The sequence below is a fragment of the Humulus lupulus genome, chromosome 8, assembly GCF_963169125.1.
Source record: "Humulus lupulus chromosome 8, drHumLupu1.1, whole genome shotgun sequence".
Lineage (NCBI taxonomy): Eukaryota > Viridiplantae > Streptophyta > Magnoliopsida > Rosales > Cannabaceae > Humulus > Humulus lupulus.
The window spans coordinates 68,093,847-68,111,319 of NC_084800.1; the positions used below are offsets into that span (position 1 = coordinate 68,093,847).

The following is a 17,473-nucleotide window of genomic DNA, read 5'->3' on the forward strand; positions in this document are numbered from 1 at the left end:
AACAGAGTGTATCAAATGATATTTTATAAAAACACAAGATACCAAATAGTTACCTATCCTTGAAACAATGTACTCGTTCACAGGGACGGGAATGGAAACTACTACTTCTTCACAGTTACTCCTAGAAGCAAGTGTGGAGCTTGGATAGTTGTAATGTTATAATTACTTGAAAATATTATCAAATTCATTACATCCCATCTTTAGGTACACTTGGCAACTTGATCTCATCCTTCAAGGTTATAACTTTAACTTGTCTTGGATAATTTATTTCAGCATTAATCTTCTCCAAGGTGAAAAAGATCTAAGGGCAAGATCATGCTCCAATAATTTATTTCAAATCCTTAACATTATGAGCATGTTTGGTTTGCACGAATGGAATGAAGATTCTTACTTCTATGTTTGATTGGAAGTTTGGAACATGGTAATAGAATTCCATAGAAATAATAATTCCAATGTTTAGTGGAATTTTCATTCCACTCCCAAACCATTAGAAACCTTTCCAAAATAATACTAAGAAAATAAAATGACCATTTTGTTGCAATTTTTTTATTAAGTATTTTAAAAAAATACAGATATTTTTGTTAATACACAGCCTATTCCATTCCTACACCGAACAAATCTCAATGTGCATTCCAAAACTAAACCAAACATTATAATATCATTCACATTACCATTACCATTCTAATTCCATTCAATTGACCACTTGATAGATTTGGTATAATTTTTGTAATGCAAATCCCTTCATTAGCTAAATTCCAAGCATTGCTTGTTGCATATATCCGAACTAGTATAATATAATCCAGTTGCCAAGAGCTTCATTCACCTTTGTAATTTGTGCTCTTTTACAACCGCTGATCTTGCTTTTAATTGTTATCACAATGCAACTATAATTTGCATTTGGATACTTCTAGTAAATCCGTATTCCCCTTTTCGCTTCTTTTCATTTTTTATTACGTACTTTGAGGCCAAGAGAGTTGTTTTCTATACTATAAATACCCCAACTTACCCTTTATGAAACCATGGCCAGCTTCACAAATCCTGCTATAGCAATAGAAATATTTAGCTTCTTTTCCTATCTCCTACTTGTATTGTCACTTGAAAATGAGACAAATTTTGTGTACAATGGCTTCCATCAAGCAAAACTGAACTTGGATGGAGCTTCTGTTGTGAGATCCAATGGCATACTGGCCATAACAAATGACACATCAAAGATCCTTGGCCATGCATTCTACCCAACTCCTTTACAATTCACTAAGTTTACACCAGGCAGCCACAACAAATCCACTGCTGTAAACTTTAGCACCAACTTCATCTTTTCAATCGTTCCCAAGTATCCTGGTTTCGGAGGCCATGGTCTCACTTTTGTTCTCTCATCCAAATACCCCTTGGAAGGTTGCCTTCCAAGCCAGTATCTAGGCCTCCCTAACGTCACTAGCAATCCTCAATCTTCCGCTCGTATGCTCGCCATAGAGTTTGATGCCATTCAGAATGTAGATATGCAGGACATCAATGATAATCATGTGGGGATAGACATATCCAGCTTGGTGTCCAACATATCTGAGCCTGCAGCATACTATAATACAAATGATGAAAATAACAGCAAATATACCACCATAATTCTCAAGAGTGGTGACTCTCTTCAGGCCTGGATTGACTATGACAGCCTGCAAGAGTTGCTAAATGTTTCATTATCTCCTCTTCATATGGGGAGGCCACCACGGCCTCTGATATCATTTCCCATTGATCTTTCACAGGTTTTGGATGAATACATGTACATCGGCTTCTCTGCTTCGACTGGTTTGCTCTCTCCTGCTCATAATGTCCATGGCTGGAGCTTTAGGATTGGAGGAAGAGCACAAGATTTGGATCCAACAGAGCTGCCAACTTTATCATCAAGTTCTAATGAGGTAGTTCATCAGAAAGGATTTAAAGTAGGTATGACTTTCACTAGCGTAACACTTTTCATTTTGGTCATCTTTGCTGGTGTTTATATTTTACGCAGAACAAAAAATAAAGATGAGATTCTAGAAGATTGGGAAATTGAATATGGAGCTCGGAAATTTAAGTACTCTGAGCTTCATGCTGCCACTAGAGGTTTTAGAGAGAAGAACTTCATTGGATCCGGAGGATTTGGGAGTGTCTATAGGGGGGTGGTTCCCAGTACAGGGATAGAAGTGGCTGTAAAGCGGATTTCTAACAATTCCCGCCAAGGAATTAGAGAATTTGTGGCGGAAATAACAAGCACGGGAAGGCTTAGACATCGAAATCTTGTGCAGTTACATGGATGGTGTCGAAGAAAAGATGATCTTCTCCTTGTTTATGACTATGTACCAAATGGAAGCCTCAACAAGCTTCTGTTCGACAATGAAAACCAGAAGAAAAAGCTATCCTGGGAAGAAAGATACAAAATCCTCAATGATGTAGCTCAAGCATTGTTATATCTGCATGAAGAATGCCAACAGATGGTGGTTCACAGAGATCTGAAACCCAGCAACATTTTGATCGATGAAGGTCTCAATGCAAAGCTAGGGGATTTTGGCTTGGCAAGAACATATGAGCATGGACACAATCCAGATACAACAAACATAGTGGGCACACTAGGGTACATGGCTCCTGAACTAACAAGAACTGGGAGAGCCACGGAAAGTACAGATGTGTACAGTTATGGTACACTGCTGCTGGAAGTTGCTTGCGGAAGGAGGCCAATCGAGCCATATAAGAATGGTGGGGAGATAGTATTGGTGGATTGGGCGAGGAAACAACATTGTGCAGGAGACATTACCAGAGTTGTTGATCCCACATTGGATAACTAAGACTCAGAAGAAGTTAGCCTTGTGCTCAGTCTTGGCTTACTCTGCTCTCATCCCCATCCTGACTGCAGGCCAAGTATGAGAAGGATTGTGCAGTATCTATTGCGACATGCCAACCTTCCAGCACTAGCGACTGACATTCACATTGATCATCCTAAAGTCATGATAGAACACTCAGATAGTAGCTCAAATGATTCTCATTAGTCCTGTAGTAGGATGACTTCTTCTATGAGTAACAGCTTCACAAGCTTTGATAAAAGGGTTTCTGTGAATAAGAGCACAAGGGTTACTTTATAGATTTTACTCATGAGTACATAAAAAATAAGTGTAAAACTAAGATTGTAGACATTGTACTTGAAAGTAAAGATTGAAAGTGTGAAATAAAAGAATTGTTGTACATAAAATAAAACATAAATTCATCTAAGTTGCTGCAGGTGGATTATTGATCACATTGATAATATCTAATCCATCATTCATGCCCTTGTCCTTTCATGGCAATACGTATTGATCACATCTAATCCACCCTTCGAGAGCTCATAACATTAGTGATGATCAAAAGAGAAACAATGTGTCTAACTATTCAAAGAAATAAATAAAGAGCGGCTACATGAGATGTGGCTAACTATTCAAAGGAATAAATGCACAGCACTATCATTTAGAAAATCTCCAAAGTATGCAAGGGATCTCACCTCTTGTCCCACCTTTTTGATACCATCCGACGTGAGATGTTATGTTTCAATTTGTCAATTAGATTTTATAACATCATCACCAATTAAATGTTGTACAATTCACCTCCTGCAGTAGATGGTACTAAAAAGTGGGATAAGAGGTGCATTATTCATAATTTAAAGCAACCATTGCAACTCTTGTCCAAAGATGGAAGCTTCACACAAAGCTAAGCAACTTGAAGCAAACCCAGATTTTGGGCAGGGAGGAATATATTTAAAAAACAAAATTAGAAGCTGCGAACCATAAACTTAAGGACACTTACTGCGTCCTACCTTAATGAAAAATAAAAGTTCAGGATTTTCTTCTGTCAATAACAATATAATGAGAAAGCTTCAATTAAAAGACTACATATATATGTCATCTCAAGGATTGATGATGTGTATTCAAACTTCGTTTGGGGTGTTCGGATGTGGAATCATTGTTGGGAGATGCTACCAGGTTTTACATCAACTTGATTCATATATAGCTGCTTGTGTACTGATCGGAACTTTTCCTTGAGCCTCTTTATCTGCAAAACCACCAATATATTGAAGCAATCAGACAGGAAAAGAGGTCCATAATTCACAAGCCTAATGGGAAGAAAAGTAATACCCTTTTCAGCTCAATCTCTGCATCTCGCTTCTTTTGGCCTAAAGAATGTCTTAGATTGCTGATATCGAAAACAGTATCCAAATCATCTTCAAAGGCAGATTCTAAGTCCTCCCGAAGTAAAGCAGGCAACTTATCTACAACTGGCATTAGAAGAAAGCAGTTGAACTGCAAAAAAATACAAAATCAATGATGAAAGAAGAAAAAATGAAAGTTGATAACAATTGAACAGATGGGAAGGAAACAATTTATTAATGAATCATAATTCAATAAATGATTTTTATCTCAGAGTGATTCAGTTGTTACCAATTTGGTAATATAAATTGCTTTTAGAAAACTAAAGAACAAATAAACCAAACAAATTGGGAAAACATGGAAGCAAAAATAACCAAATCATACAAAATTATGAATATAAAAAAATTAAAAGACTGTAGACACATCATCCATCGAGAAATAGTAGGGCAGCAGACGTAATGGGATGTATATAAATTAACAGCAATAATTATTTATGATGCAAACCTTTAATTCAGCAGAGGCCAAAAAATATTCTCTTATTCCATGAAATATCTGTTGCACCAAAGCATAAACTATCCGTTCAGATGAAGGAGCAAGTTTCCTATTCCAGAGTGTGCTGTCTAGAAGATCGGCAAGCCTCGTGTCTGATGTCTGCATTGAAGATGCTGAGTCCATTCCAGAAGCCAAATGACTAAGCTTTACATCTGCCCTAGGCTTTGACTCCTGCTTCTCATTTCCCAACCCATTTGATGAATCATGAGAAAGACCAGCAGGAACATTAGCACCTGCAGTGGATTGTTCTGTTCCAGCAAATGAGTCCAAGAACTGACGTAATCCAGCTCGATTCTACAAGTTCATACCAATAGTCGAATAAGGTAACATAACAAAGAAAATCTGAATGTAGTCATCCAAAATTTAATGGTTCTTAGCTAGAAAAACAGGCCATCCATGACAACCTTGTTGTGAAGAGACCAGGTTACATAACGGGTGGTGCTTACTAAATCTTCCATGCATCTACAGCGAAAAGAAAAACATAGGAAAGACCTTAGCACTTGTCGTAAGATACACATTGATACAATAAAATCAAATAGGCAAATAGCTGTATTAATAATGATAAGCAAGCAAAACAAAACAAACCAGCGTGTACGAATGCAAAATATGAATATTTCCACAACCTTAAACAAAAAAATGGGCTCCAAACTTCCAGAAAATATCAGGAAAAAGAAATTATAGTTTTAGTTTATGCACTATTTTTCTTTAATAAAATTGAAGAAAACATTTAGTCATTTATCTAGGTGAGACTTAATATTTACAAACCAAAATCAGCTCGTTAAGCCCCTTCGTCACTTCTAATGCCTAGTTTTGACACTCAAGTCCAACATGCTGAACTGCAAAGGAACACTGTAATATGCATTGGATCATCCCTTGTGTCTTGCCTTTCCCAAGATTATCTAACGCAAAAAGTAATATTTTTCTAGATTACACACTTTACTGACTTACTGACTCCTTCTTTTAGAAAAAATTGTGATTGATCAAGGAAGTTTTACTATTTACTTTTCAAAACTTGGAAAGTACTATCTACCGGGATGTACAATCTAAATCATGAAAGCTTGAGAAGATTGTAGCAATTATTTTCCTTTTCCACTCTTTGAAAAATTGTTTATTTGATACTAAAAACCCAAAGCATAAAAGTGGTCCATTAAGAAAAGATCATTGTGTATTTGCAGTTGTCTACAGATTTTTTATAAGAAATCTCATGTAAAACAATGAGAACCATTGATGTTTAAAGTAATGCTATTAACCTAAAAAAATATATAGATATAGATGAGTAAAGAGTTTACTTTTCAAGACAAGCCTTTTCAGTAGCTTCCGCAAAGTTGTTGTAGGCAGAAGCAACACGTCTGATAAACACCTCATGGCCACTTAGATATTCGCCCTCTTTCTGTGGAATTTCTCATAAAGTAAGATGATCAAAATTTTAATTGCAAGACATTCAAAAGGCTCTATAAATACTAGCCAAAAAAGCCATCAAACAGCAGGTCAAACCTTCAAAAGATAGACCGATATTGGAAGTAATCTCTTTAGAATGTGCAAGAGTCTAGAACCTAACTGCAGTAAGGAATTAATGAATATCAGTTTTTCAATACATTGCAACAGGTCACCAACAAACTTTACAATTTGTAAAAAACAAATGGAGGTAAATAGTACAATCCTCTAGAAAATAAACAAAACCCAATCCAAAAAATAAAAATAGTGTAAAAAGGTAAGCAGATGTTGTGATAAGCTCATTCCTAATTACCTGACAAAGAAAAGGTTCGAATGTATCACGGGCCTTTGCAACAGCTATAACACATGCAGTTCTGATTTCCAAGAACGAAAAAAAAAGGTGTTAACCAAAATTCAAGAACCTAAGTGTTTTTATGTGAAAATAACAAGTACCTTGAGTAATTTGTCCCATCGTGTATATCTTCAACTCCACAAGCATTTACAATTTCTTCTCGCGTTATGGGAGGGCATTTTGTTCCTCCAACAACAAAACGGAACTCAGCCATGGCACGATGATACTGTGCTCCTCCATATAAACGCATTCCTGCATTCTATATTATTGGGGGCAAAAAGAAAATGAGTGTTGCTATTCATCAAAAGTCTGATAAAGCTAGGATCACTCAAAGTTTTACTTGTTGAATCTAGTGTTAGATGTAGAGTAATAATATGTGCACACACTTTTTACACCCAAACATTACACACACCTATGTGGCAAGTCATATTATTTTAGTGGGACCTATTTAAAATAATTGTCATTGGTTAAAAAAATTTGCCACATAGATGTATGATAAATTTAGGTGTAAAAGCATGTGCACATATCATTACTCGTTAGGAGTAACTAATTAAATATAAACATTGCCTTACTTATAATTACAGTAAGATAAACAATGAAAAATTATTAACAGAAATAAAAAGCAAACACTTAAAAAATTTTAAAACAGAGAACAGCATTCAACCATTCCTCTCATTAGGATGAAGCAGGAACATGCAACAAAAAATATAAAATAACATAATAGCTTACAGGTATAAGCTTGTGAGGAATCTGAAGACCGTCAATACCAATAAATGCACCCCCATTGCTTCTCTCATCCTGCAGTGTTTCGCCTTCAAAAAGTAAAATACATGTCACTATTTTTTTTAATAATACAAAAAAGCTAGGACAGAAATGTCAGTAGTAAAATTAATAAATAAACTAAATTCTCCAATAATTGATCAGCTATAACTACCCTGCTGCCAATAGTGACTTAGCTATACAGGCACACGCACACAAAAAAAAAGGTGGCCAATGGTGAGAGTTAAATCAAGATAATTTACCAAACTTGTCCGGAGGTGCAACAACTGTTCCTTTCAATAGCAATGACAGCTGAGTAACAAAATATATTTTATTCAGCTCAAGTAAAAGTGAAATTAGCAGTAATCTAGAAATAAAATATAAACAAGATTTCTGGCCCAAAAATGAGAAAAAGATATAACAATGAGTTAAAATATATGTATATATATATATATACATCATTTGCCTTAGTTGATAAAAACCTTGGTCAAGAATAGATCATGAAAGGCTCTTCCTTTTTCCTTGAGTTTTACTTCATCCACTGAACTGCAAGTACGAATATAGGAATACAATCAGAAACATAAAGATAAGAAGAGAATAACACCTAACTATGATAACAAAGTTGGGGGAAAAGCCAACATAAAATTAATACTTACTGTCCCACCTATACATGGAACACTATCAACTTAATAACTATTAACAAAGTTTATAATGCTTAAACCTTAAAACACAACAAAACTGCCTGGAAATATTTTTTTTAAAGAAAGAGAACTCAAACCTGAGCTCGTGATTTATTTCATTCATCCTTCTTGTTGTGCTCCTGTATTCCTTTTCAAGAAGAGGAATGATCAATGGAACACTATCCATGTACCTGGAAAGATATCGTATCAAACTTGTAATTTGAAATATGGTAGGTTAAACTTAAAGCATAACATCACAAGAATAGGAAGGCATATATAAAGTATGGAATTTTCATACCTTTTCTTGAGCAATTCTTCCAGAAATGACCTGAGTTTGCTAACCCCTATTCTACTTCTTTCTTGCTCAGAAAGTGACCTGCTCAATTTACTTTCCAATGATGCAACATCTTCCATCTCCCTCAAGGAAATTGCCTACATTTAAGAAAATAAAGATATAATCTACAGGTTTCAGGAATAACTTATCAGGGAGGAAGGTAACTCGACAAACAACATTTCTCAAGTCTTAATCTAATTACTTTATAAAAATACAAAGAAGAAAAAGAAGTAGAAAACTGAGAGGAGTTCTAATAAAAGAGATCCCATCTTCGGGCCCTCCACCGCAAAACAAAGAGGAAACATTACATTACTGATTACATGCTTCCTCTGCAATCACACTTCTTTTTCTCTTGCCTAGTTTCACTTCAAGAACGTACTTTTTAACATCTTTCTACAGTTAAATGACAAGGCTACAAATTAGGGTCATCCTCGCAGCTCTTTTACTCCATCAAGAAGTTGAAACCAAATTTCCCTTCTTAAAGTTCTCATTTCGTAACAAAGGGCTGGCCATGTATTTCATTAAGTGTCAAAGAAGACTAAGTGGTCAATGCATGACCTCTATCAAGTCCAGTTGCTTAAAATGCTTCTAATACTCGAGAGCCAATTGCTCTATGATGCACATAGCCACTTACAACAAGTTTTCTCCCATAATTCAAGATAGAATTGTTGCTGCCTATTCTTGATTGAAAGCTTCCTTCAAGATGCTTCATAGACCATCAATTTGTATATTTGAGGTCACACTAACCCAAGTGTTCAAATAGGAGGATTTGAAGTAATCATGAAAAATACATAAATTTCCTAAAAACAAATCAACAAAATATAGATATATATGAACAAATTAATCAAAGGAATCAACCTGTTTAAACTCGTCATTTGATCTATAAACTGTATCGGGTTCAGAACCAACTCTTCCAGAAGGGACAGATGTAAAAAAGGGAGAGTCGCCCAATATGAAGCCGTCTAGTGTGCAAGCAGGAGGTGAAAGGAAAACTTCAACATCTGATGAGCGTGCAAACTGGGGTATTTTGGTATCAAGCTTGGTGGAGACAATAACAGTCCTTGAAAGCTCAGGATCAATCTGCATACCATTAATGAAAAAGATCTAAGCTTTCCATGTTAAACCAAATATACAGCTGCTACTTTCTACTGCCGTGAGTTAAACGGTATTTCCAGTTAATAAAAGTACAAAACAATTATTATAAAAATATACACCCATCATTTTTCCTTTGATAAGTATATAATTATTATTTTCCACGCAGAAAAGTAGAAGTTGTTCAACAAAAATGTGGAAAATAAATGTAATAACAATATGTAACCATTGTTGCTTGGGTCACAAAACTAGTAGAATTATAGGCACAAAACCAAAATGACTTACTTGCATAACCACTCTTCGAGTAGTTGCATTACTCCAGTCACTGCAATCTTCAAGACATAATATAATAAACTCTTTATGCTGCATTTTAGTTCGTACAAGCGACTCCACTGCACGAGCTTGAGCCTAACACGAGTTTAATTTGCAACAATTGCAACCAACATCACAACACTAGTGACGAATAATGAAATCCATGATATGAGGGGTTCAGCAATTTTAATAATTAACCTGTAATTCACGATTCTTTCGACCTGGAGCAGGAGCAATGAGTCCAGGGGTGTCTATAATGGTAAGATTTGGGCAATACTTGTATTCAACATTAATAATTATTTCCTTTGCAGAGAATTGACAAGGCTCACTTTCCAACCTCTTGTTTTCAGCTTCAATATACGCCTGCAAGACACCAAAGATAATGAAACGGGACTCACGGGATAAATATATTATGACTGAATTTATTGTACCTTTAGAAGCATTAAATAATCTAGAGTGTTTCTCCATATTCCGCATACAATTATTAGCCAACAATTTTGCAGTAAGAGCCGCAAACATGATGTGAATAATGTCATAAAATTAGAGAAACAATCTGCATGAATGCTAAGAAATTGCCATAGAATACAGAGTTCATCCATGTAAATCCAACAAGCATGAATGCAAGTAGTCACATAATTAAAGATTTACCGTTTTTTAACATAACAGTTATTCAATTGAAAATAACTCCAATGTTGGTCTTCAGGTCTTGTAGTAGTTTTCTTTTTCTTTTTTTTTCATTCCCATTTTTATGAGATTAAAGAAAATAATAAGTTATCATTGCCTAAATTAAGCATGATCTGTCACATAACATAAAAATACAAACCTCAATTATTAAAGATTTGTACTTCAGTACATAGTAATATTTCTTCTAATTTTCCATTCGAAAAAAAAAGGTTTAATCCTCTATAAATAGCAACCAAGTAAAGCTAACTGTTCTCTTTTCCTTTTGAAAAACAATGCAAAACGTTTAAATATAAAAATTCACTGTCAAATTGTGTTAAAAAAAATCATTGGCTCAAAGGGTTTAAGCTAAACCACCCCAAAATTATAGAAATGGCAAGCTAGACCCAACAATTCCCATAATTGGCATCATATCATGCCACAATCAACTAATATATATATATATATATATATATACATATACATTCATTATCCGAAAGCACCTGAACTTCCCGGAGAGACTTGTCATCAGCGAGAGTCGGGTCGGCGTCGGAAACGAGGCGGCAAACGGGAGTCTCACGGTGAGGATCGTACTTCATATGAAGAGTAATGGGGCGCCTGGTCTTGGTGCCACCGCCGACGTGGTTGAACTGGAAACCCATAAGGGCTTCGAGGAGAGCGCTCTTGCCGTCAGTCTGGTGACCGACGATGAGAATGGCGGGGGCATCGAAGGGGGTGTGGAACTCCTGAGCGAGGCCGTGGAGCTCATTGTAGGCCTCGTAAAGCGCCGACTTCTCTTCCCATTCCGCCATTTTCCGCTCTTCCATTTGTTTGCGAGGGAAAAAAATGAAAAAGGAAGATAAGGAGAGAAGAGTGAGAGTGACGAGTAGCGGGTGTGGTTTTGGGGGGGTTTTATACTCTCCAATCATAATCCATGCTCGGATTTTCAACTGTTCAGTATGGCGCGTACACGTGTTCGAACGAAAGAAATAAATCCCGACTTCTAGGGAAATTGAGGTAACTTTTTCAAATTTTTGTCATACGTCACAATCGCGCACTCACTACTTTTGTTTTCTTAATAATTGAAAATTAATTTATTTTTATTTTATTTGCTATAATTCAAGATGTGAAAATATATATTATAAAAATAGTTACTTTTTGTAAAAATATCAAAATAAAAAAAAGGGTAGATAGAGTGATATGAAAAGGATGAAAAAAAGAATATCAGTTTTCGACCATTGTGTTTGAGCGAAATTCCATTATGCACTTTCTTTTTTTTTTTATTTCACAAAAGCAGACTTTCATATTTTATCAAATTATTAAAAATAATACTCCAAACTCAAATTTGGTCAAAATAAAAAAAAAATTTATCAAGAAGAAAAAAAAATTTCATTGAACAAACCAATTATTACAAATGAAGGGCCAACTCATTCAAAACTAATAGACAAACTGTACAATCAACTGAAAAAAAAACACCTGAATACACTTTAATTACATTGGAGTTTCTTAATAAAAAGCTGGTTTTAAATAAAGATCTTTCTATTATTAACAATGTATAAACAATACTTAACTATATTTATAACTTTCTTAGCTATACTATCAACTGTCAAAGAATAGCCATAAAAAATACATCTATTCTTGTTTCTCCAAATACTGTAGATAACAGCTGTCACAACCAAGTTCAGAATAGAAGCAATAGTACCATGTCGACCATTAGCAAGCCAAACAACCCAGCCATTGAAATCACTAGGCCAAGCTTTAAACCCAATCCAATAAAAGATGAGATTAAGAATCATCTTAGAAAGGCAGCACTCAAAAAAGATATGAGTGTGACTCTCATTGTGACCATCACAGACCGGACATAAAAGGCTATTAAAATAATTTTTTAATATAACTAAAATATCCTTACTTTTATAATTTAGCTAATTAAATAAAGGGTTTATACATTTTTAGACTCTGTGTTTTTCCTCATTATATGTTTGGACCTTGTACTTTGACAAATTATTTTTTGGACCCTGTGTTTTGTAAAAGAGTTCAAATAGACACTTAAACCTGATTTTGATGAACAAAAAATTAAATATAACAACATAGTTCTTGGGCAGAATAATTGTATTTTTGTTTTGAGTTATTAGTTTGATGAATTATTTGTGATTTTAGTTCAAAAAACTTTAATCAAAATCGAGTTGAGGAGTTTATTTGAACTATTTTTTAAAACACATGGTCCAAAAAGTAATTTGTCAAAACATAAAGTCCAAACAAGTAATAAGATAAAGCACAAAGTCTAAAAATGTATAAACCCTTAAATAAAATTAAAACTTAACTAAGATAAAAAATATTTATAATTATTGAAAAAATATAAATTAATTAATTAATTAAAAATTTAACAAGATCATTTTAAATTAAAAAAAAAAACTAAACTTTCATCAAATAAAAATGTTAATAAAAAAAAAAAGTTTTTCTTTCCTCTCTTTATGGGCGAAGGACATTATCTCTGTCCAAGACATAGATGGTGAGAAATAAATATAGGTGAAATTGGCTTGTGTCTTTGAGAGAGGCCAACAGCGAGCTGCCTTGTGTCTTCATAAAGGGAGGGTGGATTTGGAATGGAGTGAGCTAGACGAATGCAAACGATTAGAGTTGGCTCTTCAGGGGGTAGATTTGGGATTGAGCAAGGTAGAAAGAGGAGAGTTGGCTCATGAGAACAGTTGGGCTAGCCTGTGAGGACATCAGAAGGTTGGCTTATGGATTTTTTTTTTGGAATTTGCTTATTTGTTACTTTATGTTTTTGTAAAGTATCATTTTGGTACCATTTGTTTTCAATAATGCTTATATGGTACCCTGTATTTTAAAATTATACATATTTGATATCTTAGACTCAGATTTGATAGATAAAATTTTGTCAATATAATCAAACTGTCATCAGTTATATGTAATTAAGTAATTAAATTTAAATTTAGAACTTACATAATTGACAGCAGTTTGATTAAATTGGTAAAATTTTATTAATTAAATTTGAGTTTAGGGTACCAAATATGTACGATTTTAAAATACAGGATATCATATGAGCATTATTAAAAACAGAAGGTACCAAAATGATACTTTGCAAAAACACAAGGTATCAAATGGTTAACTACCTTTTTTGTATATTTTTCTTTTTCATGTTTGTTTTATGGTTGAGTACATTTTTGGGTTTTGTTTTGTTTTCATTTTGATGAAGGTACATGGAGTCAGAGAAGGAAATAAAGAAGGGAGGTGGGAAAGAATGGAGAGATGATAAAATCATTTGATATTTTTGCTATAGTACAAAATATTTTGACTAAAATGAAATTTAGGGTATTTTTGTATTTTGGAAAGAAGGGAGGAGAGGTGGGAAAGAAGAAAAATTTGCAGCAAAACTATCTTAGGTAGCTACAAAAACTATGTTTTTGACATGTGTATGGTTATAGTACCATGTGAGCAAAAATTAAGGGCGTTAAGAGTGGGTAGTTGGAGAAATTGTGTTTTAGTAACCTTGAGCAGTTTTGCCGTAAAAAAATTGATTGGGTAGTTAATTGTAACAAACCACAAATTTTAGGTAGTTTTACCGCAAATTTCCCTTTCCCGTAGTTAATAGTTTTAAGATTGGGTAGCTACAAAAATTGTGTTTTGTGACCTTGGGTAGTTTTATCGTACAAAAAATAAAAGTCGGTAGTTAATTATATCAAACCCAAAATTTTAAGTAGTTTTGCCGCAAATTTCAATTAAAATTATTAGTAAAATTAACATATTTAATGATGCATGCATGTAAAAAAATTGATAAATTAATTAACATATAAGTACATATTAAATATTTTGAAGGTATGATAGAAATTTTATTATTTTGTAAAATTTGATGAGGATATTTAGCTTAATTTATTAAAATAATATATTTGTAGATAAAAAAAGAAAAGGGAAAAGATGTAGACCCTCTTGTTGTAATGAGTGTTGTTATTTGGCACCTTAAGGTGCCTAACACCACATGAGATGACACATCATGATTGTTTAACTATAGCACATAAGAGCAACTCCAATAGTGGCTACCCCATTAGTCGTTTAAAATGTTCAAATCATCACAAAATATAATTTTTTATTTTCTCTCTCATCCACATCACTTTTGGCAACTTTTTTCCATAAAAATGCTACAATGCTAAGCTACCCCAAAAAGTTGTCAACTATGTTCCCACACATTATTATTATTATTTTGTAATTATAAATATTGTCACACTAAATTTTTTAAATTCATATATTAATATAAATAAATATTACATGAAATTTAAATTAGAAGAAATTTAAAGGAGTTTATAAAATAACATAATCATAATTAATTAATCTAACATAATTAAAAAAATGTTAATTAAAATGAATTCCAAATTTTGACCATATGTGCTCCACCAAGTCCGCCTAAAGATTGCGATGAATGTTTATATCACGAATTTCAACATTTCTTTGAACCATTGTCAGGATGTCAGAAATAGATATATGCAATACTTCAATAATTGGGGTGTCGTTGGAGTCGTCATCATAATTAAAATCAAACAAACTCTCATATGCATTTCTTTCATCCTCTACAATAATGTTGTACAATATGATGCATGCATACATAATATATTTGAGAACATCTCTTTGCCAAAAATGTGCTGGTCCTCGTACAATAGTAAAACGAGATTGAAGTACTCCGAATGCTCGCATCTTTACGTACTGCTTTTTGGCATCGGGCAAATAATTTTATTTTCTCTCCTTGAGGCAGTGGGATAGTTTTAATAAATGTACCCCACTCTGGATAGATACCATCTGCTAGACAGTACCACTTGTTGTATTGTGTGTCATTTATCGTAAACTCAACTCTCGAAGCTTGCCCTTGTAAGATATCAGTGAATAATCATGATTGGATCCTAGAACACCAAAAAATGCATGTCATAACCAAAGATCTTGTGACGCAACTGCTTTGAGCATGATTATTGGTTTATCGTGATCACCTCGCGCGAATTGGCCTTTCCATGCATTTGGGAAAATTTTCAATTCCTAGTGCATACAATCAATGCTTCCCAACATGCCTGGAAAACCACACATCTCCCCCATTTGAAGTAAGCGACGGATTTCCCCAACATTAGGCCGTCTCAAATATTCGGTCCCAAAAATATCACTCACTCCCCGAATGAAATTGACTAGACATTCAATATCGGTTGTTTCACCAATTCGAACATACTAATCAACATAATCGGTAGGCGCTCCATATGCCAACATTTGCATATCAGCGGTGCACTTCTGTAATGGCAAAAGCCTCCTTCTACCGACTACATCAAACCTCATCTGGAAATACTCCAAATGACTTTCTAGAGCTTGCACTGTGCGTAGGAATACGTGTCTACGCATTCTAAATCTTCTTCAAAATTGATATTCTGTATACATCGATTCATCCAAAAAGTAGTCATCGAACAAACGTTGGTGTCCTTCTACATGACCCTTATCAATGTGGGCTCTCTTTCTTCCTTGTCTTGTTGAGCTACCCCCATCCATGAGAGCTTTGAAATATTGATCGTCAGTACACTCTGCAATTATGATATTGTAACGACCCAAAATCGCTAATAAGGCTTAAGGGCCTTGATTAGTGTGCCTGGAGAGCATAATGGGATTTATGTGTGATTTTCATGAGTAAATGCATGATTATGATTTAAAGCATGTTATATGACTAATTGAACATTCGAGATGCATGACTATGTGGTTAGTATGCATGTTTAGGTGAAATAAATATGCATGTGGACCCCGTTTGTATGATAGGGGTAAATTGGTAATTTTAGCCCGCTGTTGGCATATATGTGATAATTGTATTATGTGATTTGTACCACGTGAGGGTGGTGTTATTATTGTGATGCACGTGCCGAGACGGTCCTAGAGAGCTAGTTAACTCAAAAGTCACAACGGGATTTTATTGGGTATCTTGGGGAATTTTGTGAGTTGAGTGAGAAATAGTGGTTATAGTTATTGGTGATTGAGTAACCATTTGTAAATGCTGTGAGTAACAAGTTTAGGTGGAAATGGTAGAATTGAAATAGAAGTGAATGGACTAGAGTGCCCTTGAGGGGTTAGTTAGGAAATGATTATTAGGAGGGTAATATGGTCATTTGGTAGGGGGTTTAGTCAATGTTCAGCTGGGTTAAAGGGGTACACGGTTTAGGCTTGGTCATATTTTGGTTTTGTTAAAAATAGAGAGAAGAAAAGCTAGAGGGAAAAGCTAGGGCAAGAAGAAGAAGAAGAGGAGTTGAAGGAGCTGAAATTTGGAGACTTAGGAGATGAATCAAGGAAGCTTAGGGTTGGATTCTTCATTCAAGGTAAGGACTCTATGTAAATTTAAGGCTTGTTTCTGTTTTGGTTTAAGAAATTGAAGCATGGTTTAAGTTTTGAGCTATGGGTTTAAATTTTCTGAAGTTGAAATCAAAGGTGTCGATTTTTGGGTGTGATTGTGTTTTTGATCTTGATACTAGTGTTTATGGGTTGTTAGATGGTTCATTTGAAGTTTTAAATTGATCTTGGGGTTTAGGTAATTGTTTAGGATGATTTGGAGGGGTTTTAGCTCGGAAAAAATGCAAGAGAAAACCCAGAAATCTGGGTTCGCGAAGGAGCGTCGCGGCCCTGTTCTTGGGCGCCACGGCGCGAGTTTGCATCAGGATTTGGGGCCAGCCGCTGGGCGCCGCGGCCCTAGGCCATTTTGACAGGCAAAAATTTGGGTTTTTAGGGCTTTTGCCCGGGGACTCGGGGGTTGGTTCCAATGTATTGTTTTAAGGAATTAGAGGTCCCGGGAGTGCGGGATTGGTCCCGGGAAGTGGTTTTGGGTTGGTTAGTATTAAAAAGTGTTTTATGTGTGTTGTGACTAGGATTTCGGAGAGGCTCGTGCTTGTGGCCTTGGTGCATCGGAAAGCTCGGGATATAGGTAAGGAAAACTGTAGCACCCGTAGGACAGGGCATGGACTCATAGTGTTAATGCAGGGCACGACCCTAAATGGTATTACATGATTATGGTATAGTTTTTATTGAATTGTTATATGTTTGAATGTTATTTGAATTATACTATATGTGATTATAGTAGCGAGAACGGCAAAGGCGCCAAGAACGGTTAATGAGCCGAGAACGGCAGCGGGGC

At 34.9% G+C, this 17,473-nt stretch overlaps 2 protein-coding genes across 2 annotated transcripts; one reads left to right on the forward strand and one right to left on the reverse strand.

Moving 5' to 3' along the window:
- Positions 1-1,019: 1,019 nt before the first annotated feature.
- Positions 1,020-2,813, forward strand: LOC133795552 (L-type lectin-domain containing receptor kinase S.4-like). The gene has a single exon (XM_062233003.1). The coding sequence runs from the start codon at positions 1,020-1,022 to the stop codon at positions 2,811-2,813; it is 1,794 nt and encodes a 597-aa protein (XP_062088987.1).
- Positions 2,814-3,714: 901 nt separating this feature from the next.
- On the reverse strand, positions 3,715-11,261 carry LOC133797658 (dynamin-like protein ARC5). The gene is made up of 17 exons (XM_062235641.1): positions 10,821-11,261; positions 9,856-10,020; positions 9,631-9,753; positions 9,112-9,333; positions 8,218-8,351; positions 8,018-8,110; positions 7,722-7,785; positions 7,503-7,551; positions 7,210-7,292; positions 6,582-6,739; positions 6,442-6,502; positions 6,189-6,251; positions 5,984-6,084; positions 5,099-5,156; positions 4,647-4,988; positions 4,131-4,295; positions 3,715-4,047 (listed from the first exon to the last, which is right to left on the reverse strand). The coding sequence occupies exons 1-17, from the start codon at positions 11,244-11,246 to the stop codon at positions 3,955-3,957; spliced, it is 2,400 nt and encodes a 799-aa protein (XP_062091625.1). The 5' UTR covers positions 11,247-11,261; the 3' UTR covers positions 3,715-3,954.
- Between the last annotated feature and the right edge of the window lie 6,212 nt (positions 11,262-17,473).